At 27.8% G+C, this 22,196-nt stretch overlaps 1 protein-coding gene across 1 annotated transcript; it reads right to left on the bottom strand.

Annotated features, from left to right (window-relative positions):
- Positions 1 to 17: 17 nt before the first annotated feature.
- On the bottom strand, positions 18 to 15,996 carry LOC111642445 (DNA-directed RNA polymerase III subunit RPC4-like). The gene is made up of 9 exons (XM_023388797.1): positions 15,880 to 15,996; positions 12,883 to 12,990; positions 12,710 to 12,787; positions 12,458 to 12,627; positions 11,093 to 11,217; positions 8,978 to 9,086; positions 8,754 to 8,897; positions 8,552 to 8,667; positions 18 to 3,300 (listed from the first exon to the last, which is right to left on the bottom strand). Exons 2-9 carry the CDS (start codon positions 12,987 to 12,989, stop codon positions 3,028 to 3,030), a joined length of 1,122 nt encoding a protein of 373 aa, XP_023244565.1. The 5' UTR covers position 12,990; positions 15,880 to 15,996; the 3' UTR covers positions 18 to 3,027.
- Between the last annotated feature and the right edge of the window lie 6,200 nt (positions 15,997 to 22,196).

The raw sequence follows: 22,196 nt of genomic DNA, 5'->3' as shown, positions 1-22,196 counted from the left end.
TATTCAATTAAAAAATTATCATTACATAATAATAATGGATAGCAATCACATTTTATATTACAAAATATTTTTAAAAATTTCAATTTCTTTCATCTATATTCTACAATTCCAGTTTTATCTTCCTATAATTAGCTTTAATTTTTTAATTTCTATAGTTGTCATTAATTAATAATTAAATACGAGTATCCAAAATATCTGTAAATTATTAAACAAACATAAGAGGTTTTCTCACTCACTAAACACTGATTTTTTTCCAGATGAGATTTGCATTCTACTTTGCAAATATTGGCCTAAGAGATTTGAAATAACATAACAAATAGACTATATCTTAATATTATAGATACAGATTTAGAACATAATATACATCTTCTGCAAAGAAAACCTTTTGGTTTATTTATCAATCATTATTTTAGGAACCTTACCATACAAAAATTTTAATAAATATACAAAAATAAATTAAATTAAAATATTTGACAAATACTCAATTTAATGTAACAATATAATATAGTACAAATTTTGCTTATATTAAACATAATTTGAAGATGCATATATCGGTGATTTAACCATATAATAAAATTCATTTGGACTAAGATCAGATATACAGTACAGTATTATACTAGCAATACTTATAATTGTTATTTGAAAACAAGTTCTAAACATATCAGTAACAATCTAATGATATAATTCTTAAAATGTTTAAAATTCAGAAAAATCTAGCATTTAATTGATTCAAATAACATAATATTTATGTTAATTAGAATAGAATAACAGAAAAAGAATTACGAGAATTATGAGAATTACAGTTCTTATTAATGCATCTACAACAGTTCTTATTACAACAGATACTGAAATTGCAAATAGCAAAAGAATTTTATAATTATTATTATATCATTATAGACACAGAAAATGGAAGCAGTATAAAATAATAGAAAAACTATATTGAATGTACATTTTCCACAATTTATTGTTTATTCTACAATATTGCTTATAATAATGCCATAGAATTTTTGTATACAGTAAGAACCAAGTTTAATAATTAAATATGCAATTATTCAGTATGATATTATATTATGCTGTTACAATTGATTCATTTCAGTAAAATATTCATGCGTATACTCAGCATAAATTATTTAAATATTTGTTTGTTTGATATCTAAACATATAAAATTTACTGCTACTAATAATTCTTTACCTTATTGTGATACTCATAAAACCAAAATTTGCAGCAATGAATAAATACAAGTATATTTGTTGCATTCTAAGTCATTCTAAGCAATTTTGACAGTTCAAAACAGAATATATGTAGATATTAAACAAAACTAAGAAAGAAAATAAATCCAAGATGAATGCTAATATTAAATCAATAAAATGAATTTGATGTAGATATTTTAAAATTATATTGATGTTAAAAAGGAAGACTGATATTATATTTGTTTAAATGCAACTCTGATTAATTAGATGAAAATAACTAAAATTAAATAAAAGCTCTAGATATACTCAATTTCATCTTGAGAAATTGATTGTTACCATTGATACAGAGTGGATTTTTTACCCTTATATAACATTTATCTGAAAAATAACTAAACCGTTTTAAATTAATCTTTAAATATATTGTTCAAAATGTAAGATAGCTAAAGAAGAAAACTGCAGACAATTCAAAAAACATTTTACATAAAAATTTATAAATTAGAGAATTTTCTAAAAAGTATATTATAATCTTAAATGTCTGTAATTTTTTAAATTATTACTATGAATAACAATTACAAAAAACTATTTCTGATAAGACATAGAAATATACCAAATACAGGAAAGCAATACTGACAGTTTCTCATTCAAGTAGAATTTACTAGTCAATCAATATTGGAAAAAAATATAGATCAAAATCATTCAGTAACCATTACAAATTCTTTTCTAAGTGATTATTTTTCAATTCATAGATAAATAATACAATGAATTAAATTAAATATATCCTAATTACTAATAAATTTTTCTCAGATAAATATGATTTACAAAAATAAGACAACAATAAAGATATGTTTAACCTTTGTGTACTTGTTTTTATTCTATCAAAATATCCTTATCCTGCAGTTCTAACTGCAATTCACAATTTGGAAAACTTTTGTATAATCCTACTTAATGCACACTTTATGGGCAGTGTCTTCTAGTATATTTCAAGATGCATAGTTGAGAATATAAAGAAGATTGGAAATTTCTAAAATATTGTATAAAACATATATATATATATATATATATATATATAATATAATCATCAAGAAACATTTTTCCACTCTTCTAAGTACATACAGATATCACATTAATTTCTCAATGCTCAAAAATTTTTGAGTTTATTAAAGCTTCTTAATAAAAGCTACTCCTTTCACTCATATCATGCCTGAAATATAAATCAGAGATTAAAATTATCAAAGAGCTATCAATAACTTTTCTTATAATGTAAGCAATAATTTAGCAAAAATATTTTCTGAGAACAATTATTAAACTGTATACATTCTATATTTGCTTACACCATATTATTTCTTATAAATATTAATTATTTTTGTATGGCTAATAATGCTAGAAAAATTACTAATATCAATTATCATTCAAGATCAAAAATAATAATAATAATTATATTACATAAAGCAAATAACATAGCAATCAATAAACTTTTATTTGGAATGATCCCAAAAATAGCAGAAAAATGCATCTTCCTTTTTATAGTTTACAAATATACAAAGCTTTGCGCATGCTATTTACAGACTTCATATTACTAATATAAATTTTAATATATTGGCTTAGCTTTAGAAAAATTAATTACTTTCAATTCTTATTTTCATTATTTAAATAAGAAAAAATTTGTAATATAGAAATTTTTAATAACTATCACCTTTAATTATTAACTATAAATTAATTTCCAAAAAGCTTTAAATATTAAGTATTCTATATTTTAAGGCAGCAACAATTTACATACATCAACAACATGGTTGGATAGAGGGAAAAATTACTATTGATACTAAATGAAAAAAAATGTCAAATATAAACATTTGCTACTAAAGAATTTACATCTGGTAAACATATAATTCTGTTATTTAAATAACCTAATACATGCAAATCTTGGGATTCTTCATCAGCTTTCAATGAAACTATTTCCTGTAGAAATCCAGTCTTTGTACCATTCTCAACATTAAAACACATTGATCCAACTCGCAAAATAACTTTTCCAGATTTTAAAATCAGAAGTTTTCCAATCAAACCATCAGAAATGTCTTTGAATATTTCAATATCTTCACTGTTTTCTTCATTCTAAAAATATTAAATTTTATTACAAATTTATAGAAAATTTCAGTACTATAAGAACTAACCTAATGCTATTACAAAAAAAACTTGTAAGAAACATATTTATCTGTGGCTTGAAACAAGAAATTTCTAAGTCAATAATCTTATTTTAAGATATAGTTATTATTGAGCTGCAATTTGAAAAAATTGAAAACATATAAAATCCCACTGTCGTTCATCCATTCGTCTTTCCTTAATCTTGAGAATGGAATTAGATAAAAGATATGGAAACCTATTCAAAACTTTTCCCCTGAAAGTAGTTAACAGATGACTGGCACAATTCTATTGTTAAGGAAAAGTATGATGTACAAGGGCAAGACACTACAGTACTAATTTGAGGTGGAGAGCATATACTGGTTATTACTTTTTATTGAAATAAATAACTTTTACATGTGGACTTCATGAGAAAATATGGCTGTCTTGCATGTGGTTTGTTTACATTAAAAAAAAAAAAAAAAAAAAAACATTAACTCTTCTGCTACATGTCAGAGGGAACCTTGTCATATTTTTTTCGTTTTATTACAACACTTCCTCCAAAAGAAAAAGAAAAAATAAACGTGCTTAACTAATGATTACAAGGTTACAACCATCGTAAGCCAATCTTTTCTCTTAGCAAATCAAATTGAACATGTACAAGTAGCTTCATCAACAGATCGGCCAATTGGTTCTTTCTGTTGATGTGCTCCCATTTGAATTCACCATTTAAAAATCTTTCACATACATAAAAGTGTCGAATCTTGATATGTTTGGACCATTGATGAAATTCCAGATTCTTTGCTAACTTTATGGCACTTGCATTGTCAATATAAAGCATTGGAGGATGCTCTGGCATTTCAATCAATTCAGACAATAAACGTAGCCAAGTTAATTCTTTTGCTCCTTCACTTGCTGAGATAATCTCTGCTTCAGTTGGGGAAATTGCCACTACTTTTTGTAATTGGCTACTCCATGATATAGCTCCACCCAAGAATTTCACGATGATTCCAGTTGCTGAACGTCTTGTCTTCTCATCACCAATGAAATCAGAATCACTGTAGATTTTCAGTTCTTTTTTATTATTATAAATGTTGCCCCCAGTTCATAGTACCTTTCAAGTACTGAAATATACGTTTCACCTGATTCCAATTTTGAATCAGGTTTGAGCTGGTTTCTCTGTAGCTTGAGCAGCTTTATTCACTGCAAAGGAAATATCTGGATGAGATGCTGTTGCAAGATACATGAGACAGCCTATTGCCTCACAATAGGGTATATCAGATGACACTGCCTCGTCGAGATCACTTTCTTCACAGCCAACAGGAGTTGAAACTGTATTCGATTCAGCCATTTGGAATCTTTCTAATACAGGTACTCCTCACTTTATGACCTATCTGCTTAATGACCACTCGCACTTACAACCAATCAAGTTTTCATCTGCAATTCGGGAAATCCCTTTCTCAGCTTGAGTGTCGGAAGTGATGGATGTGCTTTGGGAAAAATGCATAGACTACCATTTAAGAAAAGAATGAATTGTCCAACAGTTACTGGCGCATTGTGTACCACTGCACTCAAATCGCACACATAATTTACCCCAAATTTCTTTTGCACCATTGCATGTCAACACGATCTCAGCAACTGATTTACTTAGCGTACTGGCTATCAAACTTGCTGCCTGTCATCTTTCTGCCACTCAACATATGTTGCCTTTTGTTCATTTGTCAGCTCTGTTGGTAACTCAACATGTACACTTTCCATTAATAATATCTTCTAATCCGTATGAATGCAACACCATAGGGTGCGTTTACTTCTGAGCTAATTTTACTATCAGCACGCTCAGCCTGTATACTTTCATCCGAGTGCCACGCTCATTGGCATTTACTTTAGAGCTATGTGACGTCATGTTTAGCGAAATTGGTAAGCTCGGAGTGCTAGCTAGTTCGTTGTCGAGCTTTGTGCTAATTCAATATGGCTGCTCTCATGAAAAAATTACTTTCTGTACAAAGTACTAAAAATGGAATTAGTTTTCGAAAAATAAAGAGCAGAAAGTATTTTTATTGCTAAATTTCAATTATTTGTTGTGTAAAATGTTTACAATGATCTTTTTTTCATTGTAAGGTTCAATAGCTTTAGATGACTTTTTTCATAAACAGAGTTAATTAATGTGAAAAAAATTAAGTTCGATTCATTGTTTATGATTAAAAGCGAGGTTTACCTAATAGCATTTGGAATCTTCAGAAATGTTATGTTCAGAGCATTAAATAAATCGTAAAGAAATGAACAGCATTAATAATAATCCAAAATTACATAAGTTTGTATACTTGAATGAATTTTCATTTACATATGGGAAATGACTTCTCAAGAAATTGTATCATTTGAATACCATTTTTTCATTACAAACTAAACTTATATGATGACAGAGTAATACTTATTTCTATTGAAATAGGCTACTGCTTCTTCAGTTGATGTCTTAATAGCCATATGCTTTTCATCACTAGAACCTCTAATTCCAAGAAAACCAGATTGGGTATAAAAACTTCCATTATTCTTACATCATTCTGCTGTGTGATGGCCAAGAGATCATTTTTCATTTTCATTTAACACTAACTTGTAAGAAAGAATTAACAACTTTATTTAAAATATTCCGCACAGTCCGTCTAAACATATTAAAATGATCACCAATACCTTTAGAGGAAAGAAAGAAATAAAAAAGTGTTTTGTATTTAATATCAATTATTTGTTAATTTTGAACTCAGTTTAGTTACACCACAACAAAACAACGTCACATCCATTCACTGAGTAAAACAATTGCTTTAAATATGTATTATATGTATGTATAATCTACTATTCTCTTATAAACTGCATCTAATTTCATATATTACTTCTTATAAACAAACCTGAATGCTTCTTGATTTGCCAATGTCCATAGACAACATAAAAGCTGCTTTTGAGGAGACACGAGTCGTCTTCCAGAGGAAGTAATTTTTCGGTGTCTATAATTGGGCTTATTTTTTAGAGGAGAATTTCAAAACATTCTCTTGTAAGTCTAAGGTTATTTAAAATCAGTTGGCTTATAAAAAGGTAGAAACTTTTATTGAAGAGACTCTATCTTTTTTATTTTACCTTACTTTTCTCTTTTTTCATTTTTCTACAATTATATCCACAATAAAATCATCCTCGTCTGATTCGGAATCAAATAGTTATATCTGTAACGTAGCATTTAAAATAGCAGCTTTGGCAATATTATTTGCAGGAAACCGCCATATTTCTTGTTAGCATTCGCGTTTACTTTCGAACTGGACATGTAAGCACGAATACACATGCTAATGATGTCACTTCCGGTGTTCGGAAGTAGCACTATTACCTCAGAAGTAAACGTACCCATAGAAACATGCCATTTCCATTTTGCCCAGTCTTCAGACCCTTCAAGCTTATCTACATTTACCTTGTAATCCCCACTGACAGCCATTTTCCTTCTGTTCATTCTCATTCACATGTATTCAACCAAGCACAACTTTAGAGGTGCACCACAATGATCTCTTTCATTCAAAATTACTTTTCTTATCTTCATGTGGACTGGATATGGACTTGGCCCATAACCTATTACTTTTTATTGAAATATATAACTTTTACACGTGAACTTCATGAGAAAACAAGGCTGACTTGCATGCAATTTGTTTACATTAAAAAAATATTTTAAAAAGTTAAACTCTTCTGCTACGCGACAGAGGGAGCCTTGTCATACTTTTTTCCTTTTATTACAACACAGTATTTTAAATTAAATAAATTTAAAATATAATTGAAAATTGCAGCCTGACATTGTGATAATGTCACAATAAATAATTGTTTGTTGTTATTATTTTTTCTGTTTGCCTGTGAGTAAGTAAAACATTAAGAGGGCATTTTAACATGCCCATCAGAAATTTAACCAAATCTGCAATAGGAATGAGCAAGATGATGAAGAACAAGGCCTAAAATATCCACTAACCTTTTAATGCTTTGCAGTAAATTTTAACATATCACAAACATTTTCAGTCCACCCTAGAACCTTCTTCAAATGGAATTCTACAGAAACTTTTTCTGGTATGATTATCGTTCTATTTAATTTCCGATACATTCTAATTTGTATTTGAATTTCTTTTTAAAAATGTTTTAAATTTCTAACAATGTGTACCTGCATCAGTTGTTATAACATTGGGTTGTACATAGCCTGACCTCGAGAATTGCTTTTCGTCTTTAAAACTGATTGAAAGGCATTCCACTTTAAAGATTTCCAATGCCTCCAAATTTCTAAGCTAGTGAAATGGCGAGTTTGCAAAAAAACGTTCATAATATGTTAAAATTTACTACTACAAAGCATTAAAAGGTTAATGGATATATATATTTATCAATGCTTTGTTTCTTGGATGGCCACACATGAAAATTAGAGAATCCAATCAGAATTTTAATCTGAATTGCTGAGAGCAGCAGGAATGTGTTTTAGCAGTCTTGGCTAAGCAGCAACTTTTGAAAAATTTTAAAGTAAATAACTCACTAAACATATATTTTGGATAACATCAATAAGAAAGTCACATGTATTCTGACATAAAATATAGAATATTTTAAATGCAGAGAGTATAATTTTCTCTTTCTTTCATCACGTTGAAGAAAAGTGGATAGTTGGAGGCATAAAAGATACCTGCTTATAATTAAATTCCTCAACAGATAATTGTTTGTTCTAGGAGAATAAAACTTTGTTTCTCTTGTAAAAGTGAATTTTAGCAATACTTTTTGAACTACTATATTAAACCTAACTGTGAAATGATTAAGAATTAGTAAGACAACAGTAACCTATTTCTTCCACAAGAGCATGTTCAAAAATACATATTTTACAGATTTTCTAGCAAAATTCAGCACTCTGTGGCTAAAGAGTTAAAAGCAGCGACAAAATAACTAAAATTCTTTAGAAAGCTCTTAGAGTCATGTCCCCTAAAGATCTGTTGTCAAGGATTCACCACTATCTGTGTGCAATTGCTACCAAATCCAATCTCTGTTTATAATAATTTGATATTATAAGCAAAAAATATTTGTCATTTATTTTTGCAATAAAAACATTCCAGCAAACAAATAATTTTTATCAAGTTATTAATCAGAAAATTAAATAATGCTGAAAACTTTAGCATTGCTAATTTAACACAATTTAAAAATTAAGTATAAAACAAATTAAATATCAATATTAAAATTTCAAATATATATGAAATCTCACTTTATTTGTACTATTGTTAGTTGTTGATTTTGATTCAACATTTAGCTTTTTATCATCATCCAAATAATCTTTCAATGGACACATGGGAAATTGAAAGAAAAAGAACATTCCAGATTCTGTAAATAAATTTAAATCATTAATTATTCATAATGTTTAAAAGTAAACATTTTAAAAACATATATTAAATTTCGCAAACTTTCACCTGAATTATTATTATTAGTTAATAAATCATTAACTGTTGTCTCCTCATCTCCATATTCTTCTGTCTTTACTTCCTCTTTTTTTATTACTGTATCAGTAATATCTATTTCCATATCACTACATTCATCTTTAGGTTCTTTTTTAACTAAATTTAAACACAAAAAAGTTATTTTTTTCAAACAACAAACATTAACTTAAATTATCTGTATAAAAATTTATCTTTACTTTTAATTTTTGTTAGATCTGGTTTGGATTCTTCTTCACACTTCATTTGTGTAAATAATGGTAATTTCACTGGTTTTATGTCATCATATTCATAATCATCGCCAATAAACTATACAAAAATATAAAATGTCACATCGATAAATAATATATTTTATAATAATATATATACATACATATAAAATGAAAAAAATATATTTGAAAGATATGATTAAAACATATCTTTCAAATAAATTTTTTGATAAGAAATAAAATGTAATATTAGCTTCATTAGTTTTCCTTAAAAAACTCTTAAAAAAATTATAATTATTTATAATTTTTTATTTTTCAATGTCTACTATAACTACTTTTACAAAATTCCACTTTTAGTTTGTCTAATAACAAAGTAAAATATTCAACAACAAATGGCATCCCTGATTAATTAGTATATAATTTATACTTTAAAACATCTTGTAAATTAAAATTTTGAAAATAAAATGTTTTTCAACACATATAACTGAAATTGTATCTTGTTCCAACATAAATCAGTCATAGTATTCATGTTTCTCAAATATATTAAAGTGCTACAAAAACATATTTATCCTATCAGCAAATGATTCCAAATAAAATAAAACTAAATTAAGTTGATTAAGTTATTAACCAATATAAAAATACCTAATATTAAATGTGAGAAGAAAATATGAAATAAGAAATTATAAATAAATACATAAATAATCAGACAGGAAGAAAACTAATTAGTTAAAACAAAAAAACAAGTAAAAGAGACAATGTGAGTGAAACGAAGGAAATACAAACTGGAACTCTCAAATCATATAATCAGAGCTTGTGCAAATATCAATCTCATTGCACTGAAATTAAAATATTTTGTTCTCATAACTATCAGCTGGCACTCAGTGTATCAACTATTTCATCTCATAAATGGAGGAGAGATATAAAAGTAAACAGCTCATTTATTGTATGAGAATTCAATACAATCGAATACTTGTAAATAGAAGTCATATCACATATAATACTTGATAATTTTTTATGAGAAAACAAAGGACTTTCTTGTAAATAATCCTCAGATGCAGCTGCATAGCAACCTTTAGAAATGGGATACCATCATTCCTCACTAAGATACAGTAAATGCAATTTTCACTTTATTATACAATATTAATGTATTATTTATTGTTTTTGTGTTTTTATTTATTATTTAGGACATTTAATTGTATTATTTTTACCTTAAATTATATGTATTAACTGTTTAAGTTTATCAAAATGAATATTGTATAGAGCCTGGGAATAGATTAATTCACTTTCCATTATTTCTAATGGGGAAAATTGATTTGGACTTCAAACAATTCAAAGTTCAAATTGCCTGGAATGAATTAAATTTGAAATTTGAGGCACCACTGCATTAATGATGCCACCATATAATTAGCATGACACCACACTGTTGTCATTATTCCAAATAATAGTGTCAACAATGATGTTATCTTCTGAACTGTCTCTTATTTTAAGTCGTTACACAATAAATGTGCATAGTTTGAATAATTACAAGCCAATGAATTTTATTTATTTTATGAAACATAGTTGGCCTTAAACTTTCTGTCAGTAGTGTATATCTTGGTTTAAATATCTAATTCAAATATATAAAATTAAAATTATTCATTTTATTTATTTTACATTAAATCTCTAAATTTATTTCATTTTGTAAAATCTTAACATTTATATTAAAATAAAGTAATAAAAATAATGACAAAGTTATGTTTTTATACAAAGATGGAAATTATTCTATGACTGTGTTAATTTAAAGGAAACCACCTATTAAAATAGAAGTTCTGTTCAAAGTAGATGTATACTGACAATGATTTACATAATAAAAAAATCTCTAATGTAATTATATTAAAATGATGAAACTATATGAATGAGGTTTTAGAATGGACTTTATCCTAAAACTAAACTTTCAAATTTTATATATTTTTACAGTTCTAAACAAAAATATATAATATAACATTATTTATTTGAAAATGAATATTAGAATTCTAATCTTAACATATTTATTGAAGGAATTCATGCATAAATACTACAGAAATCTATTGATAATATATAATAATAATAAATCTCTAAATATCTTACGTCATCTTTTAAAAGTTTTTTTAATTTTTCTTCTTCTTCTTCTTTTTCTTCTTTTGTTTGTACTGAGACGGGAGTATATTTTGGAACCTGCACACTATTTTCATCAATATTTCTTGAAGTATATTCTATTAGAAAAGTTATTTTATTTCATTTTTAACTATTTAATGTAATGTTTGATATTACCATAAAAACTATTTACAAAATTACTAAATGAATACAAATCATTTTAAATACTGTCATTCAGACTTTATATTAAAAAATATAATCTTATGAAAAATGATAATTTTTAGTGACATTTATTTAGATCAAAATAACTTTCTGAAAATAACATAAGATTTTATTTTAAAACTATAAATATAAAAATACAGTAGAACGTCGATTATCCGAAAGAATTCCAGTCAGCAAATTTAAATTTTTGCCAGTGCTGTGGCGCTACAATCTTTGGCTATGTCTTTGGCTACACAAATATTTTACGTTTTTGATACTGAATTAACTTCTGAAGTATAATTTTTCATTGTTTTTATATTTTTCAATATATTTATTTTGTTTGTACAAAATAAAGAAATAATTTTTAATGATACAATAGTCATGATTATTATTTTAAAAAGTTTACATTAGGCTTAACATTGACGAAAATTCAATGCGAAGCGACACACAATGGAAAAAATTTCAACATGGGATAGGTTAATATATTTTTTCGTGCATAATCGGTTATCCAAAATATTGATTTTCCGAACAACCCCAGTCCCCAATTGATTCGGATAATTGACGCTCTACTGTATATAAAATGATATCTTTCACAATTTTCAATTTTACAATTTGAAAATTGTAAAATTGAAAAAAGAAAACTTACAACATTGACCTAATGCAATGTTGTAAGTGTGCTTTGTATATACATTTAATGCAGTATGTACAAAGCTCACAGACATCAGGTAATCTTGGGCTCAAAATGACTTCCAGAGTAGCTCCAATTTATTCAGTTACCAAGCTATTAAGTAGTTTGGATTTGTAAATTTTTAATATTTACTGTTATATTATTCACATGTACATGTTTTAAATTTATCTGCTCTTTCAACATGTCAAAAAGTAATTACAGAATAATAAGACAGAAATACAGAAACTTCAATTAATGAAAAGAAACAAAGGAAAGCAACAACATTGGAGAGAAAAAATCATCATAAGCAGAAAGCACTGTTAAAGATATTTGTGTAAAATAACTTTCAAGCTCTTCAACTTTCTATACAATGATATGAACATTTGTTCTTTAACAATAAATTATATCATCATCTATTGGAAGTGCATTTAAAATTGTAAGATCAATTTATCTGATATACTAAGAAAACTTTTAAAGAAATATATGTTTACCTCTTTTCACTAATTGTGCAGAAGGACCTGCAGCAAAAACACCTCCTTGTGTTTGTATAAGATCACCTCTACCTCTACCTCTTCCATGTTCACGTCCACCTCTACCAAATCCTCTACCTCTCTCACTTCTGTTAAATTTTGGCTTATCACATTTTTGCTGTTCTTGAGATCTAAAATAATATAGTGACAAATAAATATTTTCCAAAAACACTTTGAACTGAAAACATATGCCATAATATATTCTACACTCACACTTCTTTTGATTGTTCTCGACGTACAGGAATGTTTGGAACAAAAACTCTTTTCCTAGCAGTAGTTACATCACCAACTCTATTTGAAAAACAAAAAATAGCAAATATACTCTACTTATGTACATTCTGTACTATTTTAATCAAATCATTCATATACTATTTCAACATTATTACCGATTACGTCCTCCACGGAAATTTTTTTCAAGTTTATTTAAGACCTGTAAATTTCTCTTGTTATTTACTACAGTGGGGTCTTTTTTTACTTCTTTATCTGAATTCATGCTATAAGATAAGCATAAAACATTAATAAAATAATTAGTATTAAATGAATTAATTTGTTAATATAATTATTAAGTAGTAATTACATAACTGTATTACAAAAAGCAATAAAATTAATGTTTATTTTCATTATTACAGATGGCAGTGAAACAACATTTTGTTATTAAATCTACTTCAAAAAATATATATACAGTAAAATCTGTAAAACAAAATTGCACTGTAAGAATATTCTTTCTGGTTTAGCAGGTTTTTTTTTTAACAGTAAACTTCTCTGTTCTGAAGAATTTTTCCTGTTTAGGCAGGTTTCAGTGTGTATATATATGCATATATACACACTACCAAAACCTGTGTAAACAGGAAATATATATATATATATATATATATACATATACAGTATATAGTAAATATACACATATAAGAAAGCAATTATATATTTACTAACAATAATACTTTATTTTCCAGATGGTCAAGTTTACTTTCCATATATTAATTTAAAAAAAAAATACATATAAGTTGTTTGACTAAATAACCAATTTCTAAATAATTTCCAATTTTGTATTAAAATTAATATTTGTTTAAAGTGTTTTATTATTTTACTATAAATAATTGAAATAGAAACTTATACTATACACAATTCAACAATACAAAGTTAAAACATGCTAAACCATGTAGTTATTTTATCTTTATTAAGAATAAAAACAACTTTAAGCAACATCTTTAAATATTATAATCAGAGTGAGAAATATTTTACAGATCAAAAAATATCAATTTAAAAGATAGTAATTTGCACAATATAATTGAAATAAATAGCAGGGAGCAAATGTTTTTACAAAATAGTGGTTGTTGCAAATGAAACAACCATTTTTTAAAATTTAACTTTCTGGTCTTGTAGTTCAACTTTTTTCTGTGAACAGTGCTGTATGTTTGCAATTGAAAGAGCACACATAATATGTGAATTTAAAAAGGTAATCTCATTTATATTATGAGTTCCACGTGCTAAACAGTACTTTTTTTGTTGGCATGGAAAAAAGGAAATTGAATAATTTTCTTTTTTTGAGTATAAGCAGGGACTGTAGTTGAAGCAATCTAAAATAATGGTAAAATTTTTTATGAAGGTTCTGTGAGCAGGCCACCAGGCATTGGTTAAAATAATTTCATTCTGGGAATACAAATCTCAAAAATCAGAATTGAAGAATTGAATCTGACTGTCCAGGAAATCGTGGGAAGGTTGAATATACTGGACATTATTCAACCATTTTTCATCACCTAAACACATTAGGGAAAGTCAACAAATGGGTATCACATGAACTCAGTGAGAGAGATGAGGAGCATTATTTGAAGGTCTGCAGTTTTTTCATTATTTGTCGCAAAAATAAAAGTATTCAAATGAAATTCTTTCCCATCCACTTTATTTTCAAGACTTTTTTCCAACAGACTATCAATTTTTTTTTATACATTTGAACAGTTTTTTTAACAAGGAAAGTCTTCAAGGAAGAAAACACAATAAAAAGCACACTTAATGACTTTTTGGCTTCTCATTCTTGTCATTTCTTTCAAATTGGCATTAATGCATTTCTATTGCATTGGGAAAAGTGTATTAATGTTGGAAACAATTTTGTTTGAATATGTAAGTTTTAAATTAAATTAATAAACATTCAAAGTCAGAAATAAAAATAAGCCATTTCATTTGCAACAATCTAACAGAATCTCAATGATTTCAATTTGAAAAAATACATTATAGCTTTTTGCAATATATAGAATACATAAGCAAATGTCACTGAAAAGCAAAAGTTTTGTTTCATTTTAAAAATTCAGTATGATTACTGTTTGGTTTTTTATCATATTTCTATTTATTTTATTTAAGAAATTTAAAATGACTATTCAATTTGATACTCCTGAAATCAAGAATGATATGGAAAACAGATTAAGTCTTTATTTATACTTTTACTTAGTATCAATATTAAATTCTTCTGTTCTTTCAAATATAAAAATGCTCAAAGATATCTTCTTACAAAGCAATTACTCATTTAAATACAGTATAAATTCATGCATGATATGTATCAATATATATAGTATTTTATTTTATTTTTGTTTCATATATATTTAAATTTTCAATTAATAGAAAAAGCAAAGCCATACACTTTTAAGTTTTTTAAACATATAGTAACTGTATAATCAAATTGAAATAAATTGATAAATATAAATTACAATAAAATTAGAACAGAATACATATTATAATATTAGTTTCCTTAACTAAGAAATAAACATCAGTTTAAAAACTAAAACTATGCTTATATTTTAACAAACATCTTTAACTTTACCAAATTAAATGCTCATTGTTCATTTCTTAGTTAATGAATAGTATTTTATATATTTTCATAAGATTCAGTATTATTTGTAATATGAAATATTTTTATTAAGATATTTAACTTAAGAATAATTTATATATTTTTATTCGAAATTGAAAGTAAAACCAATTGCAATCGTGATCTTAAGTATTAGGTAATTATTTCTATTAAGACCAAGTATTGTAAATTGTAATAAATATACTTCTGAAAATTAAGTGAATAAATTATTTAAAATTATAAATACTGATGCAATTTCATCAAATATGTCGTAAAAATGTCAAAAAATAAAAAAGTTATATATATTTTTTATATTTATGTATATATAGTAGTAATAAACTAATAACTTTAATAAATGAGAAATATATATTTCATTCATTGTTGTTTATCGGCAGACGGGCTCTCGCATTCAATTGAAATATCTATTTTAATTTAAGAAAACAAAAACAATATTTTATTTTGAAAAGGAAATAATTTTCATCGCACTACACTTCACAATTGTCAATTTTTTTTTAATATATTAACGGATAGAATATATTTCATTTACCTTAATTTTCGATCACACGAATATATCCCATACAAACAATATTGCAGCTACCACGTGCTCGTGTTCTATCAAATAACACGTGGCTCCATCAATTGCGTCATAAACTACATATCTCCAACTACCGGCGAAAGTTGTAAAGTATAAAAAGAATATTTGATTTAAAATATTTATATTCGTAGTTACATTACCTACGTTATTTAATATTATTTATCGATATAAAAATCAAATAACGAACGTTTAGTATTAGCGATAACAAATAAACAATATAATTTATTCAAAAATTTTTGGGGGTACTTCTATGATAATTGCTTGCACATCTACATTACATCGATATATATACATTATTTCTTCAATATTCCATGATATATTTTTATGAATTTTTTATTTGTTTTTCAAAATTCGATTTAATTAATTGAAATCGAAGAATTAAGTATTTAACCCACTTTTGCCTTTACTCTTTGTCCTATCGACATTAAGAATGTCTTTCATTAAGTTCATTGTGGATTTGGTCAGTCCAATGATGGGACTAATCAAGTGTTCTATGTATGTGGACGGAGCACCCTCCCCGAATAATTCCTGGAGCGTTTTGATTCGTTTTCGGGTCCTTCAGAACAGTAGACTAACAGCTTAACCGTTCGACCATTCGGTCGCCGTGTTTAAACCATTAAATAAGATTTTAATTAACAAGTCATAGCAAAACAAAGTAATAACTAAAATAGATATCTTTTCTTCGCGATACTTTTAATAAGTTTAGAACCACGATGCCCAATCTACGACCCGGGGGCCACACAGTGGCGTACCGTGGGTGTCAGCCGCCCGGGGCGGAGGAAAATTTCGCCCCCCCCCTTATTTAGGTATTTCAATTTAAAAGACCAAAATTCAGTTTTGTCACAGAACAAGCAATGAAAAATTCGGTGGTAGTGCAGTGACTTGTTTAAAATAGTTCAATTGGATATTAGTGATGTATATGATCGCGAATGAATCGTACAAGTAAAAAAAAAAAGGCAACAGGTTTCGCAGGATTTCCCCGGATGAAAAAATTACTAGTTCACCCGGACAGCGAGCCGATTCCCGGACTGTCTGGACGATAGCACTATCGTAGGCGCGATGCAAGTATAGATTAGGATGTTTCAAATTTTTACAAGATATTATTATTGTTTATTGTGAAATTTTGCCGCCCCTGAAAGATAATTTTGCCGCCCTCTAAAAAGTGCCGCCCGGGATGGGCCGCCCCTGCCGCCCCCACTACGGTACGCCACTGGGGCCACACCCAGCCGCGACATAATGCTATCAGGCTGGCGAAATTTCCGTTTATAATAGGCTCCTTTCACAAATACTGAGCGAATTTTATTTCGGTCTTTATCACGAGACGGAGACGTGTTTCACTACTTATTTCTTCTTCTTAAGGGACGGTTGGACTTTAGCTGTATTGTTATGTTGCCCCAGTATGTTGTCAGTCCTGGCGCTTAGTGACGTTCTCTAGTAGCTATAGTATTTAATATATTCATAGAAAAATCTTATATTTGTGCACAGATGGAGTAGTTGTGACGTTAGACATGTACTTATTGTCGTAAGTGTTTCACTATACTGTTACTTTAACCTGGTACCTATTGTAAATTAAAGCACACCTCCTTTTGAAAATGTAGATGGCAAAGAAGAGAAAAATTGACTCAGTGTGTAGGAATTTTCAAGAAAAATGGATAAATCTTTACTTTTTTGCAACAATATAACAAGGCAATGTGTTTGAGTTGCAAAGAAACTAGATGTGTTTAAGAAACATAACGTATATGGAATTATAAAACTAAACATAGAAATAAGTACGATGTGTCCTGAGAACAAAAGTGAAGTTGAAGCCATCAGCCTTTCACGCATTACAATTACAAGACAGGCTGAAGATCTTGGAAATAATCTGCAATTAAAACTGAAAAACATGACATCCTATTTTGAAATGTTTTAGATTGCTGCTAACGAGTCTATCGACATCAACGATACTGCTCAATTCCTACTATTTATTCGAGTTTCAAATAGAGAATTTGAAGTCACAGAAGAATTGGCGGCTATGGGAAGCGTAGAATTACCATAGAAGAAGATCTCTTCGAAGAAGTTTCAGAAGTGATTGAGAAACTAAACCTTTCATGGAAGAAATTAGCAGAGGTGACCACAGACGATTCAAGAAGTATGGTTGGACGCCAGAACGGACTGAAGCACCAGGGTCAGCAGAAAGATCATTGAATCAAATGGAATCAAACCGTTGGAACTGCACTGCATAATCCATCAACAAAATCTCTGTGGTAAGGTGTTGAATTTAGAACATGTTATGAAAGTTGTGGTCAACACTGTAAATTTTATAGGATCTCACGCATTAAACCACAGAACATTCAGTCAGAGTTTTTGAGTGAAATAGAATGTAAATATGAAGATGTCGTATTTCACAGTGAAGTTCGCTGGTTAAGTGGAGGGAATTTTGCTAAACGGTTTTTCATCTTCAGGTATGAAATTGAATTTTTATGACAGAAAAATCAAAACAAGTGCCTAACTGGGTAATTCTTGGTGGTTTTGGGATTTGGCAATTTTGTGATTTTTACAGCTCACTTAAATGAACTGAATATCAAACTACAAGGAAAAGACAAACTCATTTTGCAAGTTTATGCGGATATAACAGGGTTTCAAACCAAATTGCAGTTTTTCATATAACAAGTTGAAAGAGGACAGCTTGTTCACTTTCCCATCTTTGTGAATAAACGTTGTGTTGAAGAGGGCGAAATCTATCTTGCTTAATCGCATCACAGATGTTTATCTTTATTATGTGCTTCCAAATTTGAATCAGACATTCAAAGTTGGTTTCAGAAAAGCAACTGCAAACACTGCACTTATGTCTACATAATTCAATATTGAGGGCAACATATGAGTACCAGAAATTACCGGTATATTTTTTTTCTTTAGTCTGAATTTTTATTATTTTCGTGAATGTCTTGGCTCAAATGTAAGTGCCGATAATAAATATGTCCCGTAGACGAAAAAAGGTTAGGCATCGTGGATATAATGCATTTGATTATAACTTCTTACATCTTACATCTTTACGTGTTAAATAGTCAACTTTAAATTAAATTTTTCTCGATCTCAGGGAAGGGCAAGTGCCTTGTTTGCTTCCTCTGAAGAAGCTACTGTATCAATTTTTACGTAGTTATTCCGTGGTATATTGACGAAAACTACATTCCTAGTTTTCGAGGCCAAATTAGTCCCGAGTGAAACCAGCGAGAGTGCTTTAAATCATAGAGTTTTAAGGTTTTACTTCCCAAATCTTTGGATTCATAGTAAAAATTCTGCTTATTTGAGCATATATGATAGTACTTAACAGAAAGAAAAGGATTCTGTAATTGTTTAGTAAATCACATAATTTTTATATAAGTTAAACATATTTATTAATATGTTTAACTTATACGTATATGTTTAACTTAACGTAATATTAATATGTGCTTGTATTAACAAAAAAAAAAAAAAAAAAAAAAGGAATTAGGAAAACAAAATCTATACGTGAAATTATGCAGTCACTCTTTCAACAAAATTATATAATAATTTTTAATCAAAAAAACGTAATTACTTGCATACATAAATTTTATATACTACTGCATATAAATCTTTATAATCATCATGGCTCAGAGCAAACTAATTTGAAATAATAAAATTGTTTAATTTATTATTTCATAATTTTGTTCGTCGAGATGGGCGGTCCAGTAAAGCTGGCGCTTATTATAGATTAGTGCTTATCAAAGCAAAGTGTTTTTAGTCATGGCTAAGAAGCATTTACTTTTTGTTCCAAAAAAAAAAAAAAACGCAATGCATACATACCACGAGAAAACTGGATTAAATAAATACATTTATACTATTCAGAGACTTTGTCCTTGCGGTTTATTTACTATCACTCAAAAGGATAGTCTTTTAAAAGATTTTGCTGACGTTGAAACATAAAAGGCCAATTTGTATCTGACAGCTTTATTCTACAGTTTAAAAAAAAATATACTTTCCATAATGTTTACTACGTTTTGCATATACTTGTATAAATTTTACCGCTATCAGTTTTGAACAATCCTCTTTGTTTTTGTGTTTACATTAATTTTTTCCTTCTCAATCTTTTATTGTCGGACTCTTCCCTTGTTTTTTTAATGTTTTGCTACATATTTGTTCTCTAATCCCTGTATCATAATAAAATTTTTTACCCAAAGATTTTTACTTATTAATAGAAGTATTATTTATTTTTAAAATATTTTAGTTGATCTTCAGCTCAACTTTAAAGTTCCGAAGATTTAAAAAGACTTTATATATATTAACTTTCTTCTTAACATAATTTTTTTATTTTTTATTTTAATTGCCAACTTTAGATTTGTATTCTCTCTACCGATATCCATAATTGGAAATTATACGTAATACGAATATCTATTTTCATTTTTATATTTTCACTTACATTATTGCGTAATTAACCGATAATGAAGTGTGTTTAATCGACAGAAGTTTACATAAAATGTCAAAACTGTTTACATTTTCATATAATTGATAACTAAAAATGAAAAACATTGAATATTAATTAACAGATGAGACTTTATTTTATCAAACAAATACAAACTTTGCTTTTTTTTTTATAACAATTTAAGTTTAATCACTTAAAAAATATAATTGGATAAAATATCCAAAATCATATTTCATTTCATTATATAAGGTATAAAGTATAGCAGTGTTTTTCAACCTTTTTGAATAAGCGACCTCTTTACAAGTTAAAAAATTCTGGCGACCCCCTAGGGCCATATTAAAACTATATCAGTGATTTTAAAAACTATGTATTTAATTTTTTTTCTGTTGAGAAAAATTATTGATTAAAACAAGAATTTGAGAAGAATCGACAATAACTTAAGACACATAACGTATGAAACTTCCTTTTCATTATAACATTGGGCTCGGGATGCTGTTGAAGCTTTTTTTTATAGGATGAGAATTTCCAACTTCTACTTTTCTACTTATTACTTCTTTTTGCAAGTCAGCTCAACACTATTTACGGCTATCATTTTCTGCGGTGGCCCGTACCCACCCGGGCCCATCTCTGGCTACACCCATCGTTGAGACCTGAATGTAGATCAAAAAACCAATTGTACTGTATAATAAACAGGTATAGCCTTCTCGCTGAAATTGTAGTTTTTTTTTTAATGTGATGTAGGACCTACAAACACTTGTCTTTTTCTTTTACCCGCGACCCCCCGTGTAAGACTTCACGACCCCCCTGGGGGTCGCGACCCACAGGTTGAAAAACACTGAAGTATAGTATAACCTCAATTTAACGTACACCTCCTCGAATTAATCCGTTAAAATCGAGGTATTACTGTAATTTAGGCCACATTAAAATCTGTTTCAATTGTACATACACATCTTTAATATTCACTTTCTAAAGATTTTATTAATATTTTTCATATATTTTTGTACAGATAATGAAAGAAAATATTTATTCTTATTTTTTAATATATAAATTTTATGACAACTTTTATATATTTATTATCCAAGCGTTGATATTGCTTGAATAATTCTTCTTTATGTATTAAAACATAATATATATCATTGTAAAATTACAAAAATATTAAAACTCTTATAACAACGCGTCATCACATTATATTTTAATACGAATATTTTAAAAGGATAATAATAAAGTCCACATTAATGATAAGGTTCCAGTGACCTTTACTTGTATGCTACTGTTGGAGTTGGAGTTTTTTATTCTTCCTAGTCAACTTCAGTCGAAACTGCTCATAATAATTGTAAAATTATAAAAATATTAGCATTCCTGTAACACTTTTAGTCACTGTGGACTTTTCAATTGGGCTGCAATTTGAAAAAAATCGTAGACCTATAAATTCCTACTGTCGTCTGTCTGTCTTTCCTTAATCTGAGAATGAAGTTGGATAGACGAATACCAAGAACAGATGTGGAAACCTTAGGAGCAGGAGGCCCCGATTAATTATATAAGAACTTCCGAAGGAAACCAAAAGTAACGTTATTTCAATTCAAAAAATTTTCCCCTGAAAAGTATTAGATAAATGACCGGCACGACTCTAGTGTTTAAGGAAAAGTATGATGTACAGGGGCAAATACCTATTAATTTGAGAAGGAAAGCATATATTTTAAATTAAATAGATTAAAAATTGCAGCCCTGCATTATGACGATATCATAATAAATAATTGCTCGTTGTCCTTTTAAAATATTTGTATTAAAATAAATATTTTATTTTAAGACAATCTTCGTATTAAATCAAACTTTATTTATAATTTAACTCTAT

Source organism: Centruroides sculpturatus, unplaced genomic scaffold, assembly GCF_000671375.1.
Source record: "Centruroides sculpturatus isolate CEXI.00-Female unplaced genomic scaffold, Cexi_2.0 scaffold1539, whole genome shotgun sequence".
NCBI lineage: Eukaryota > Metazoa > Arthropoda > Arachnida > Scorpiones > Buthidae > Centruroides > Centruroides sculpturatus.
Note: the sequence above shows the minus strand (reverse complement) of the source record. Positions and strands in the feature narration are given on the sequence as shown.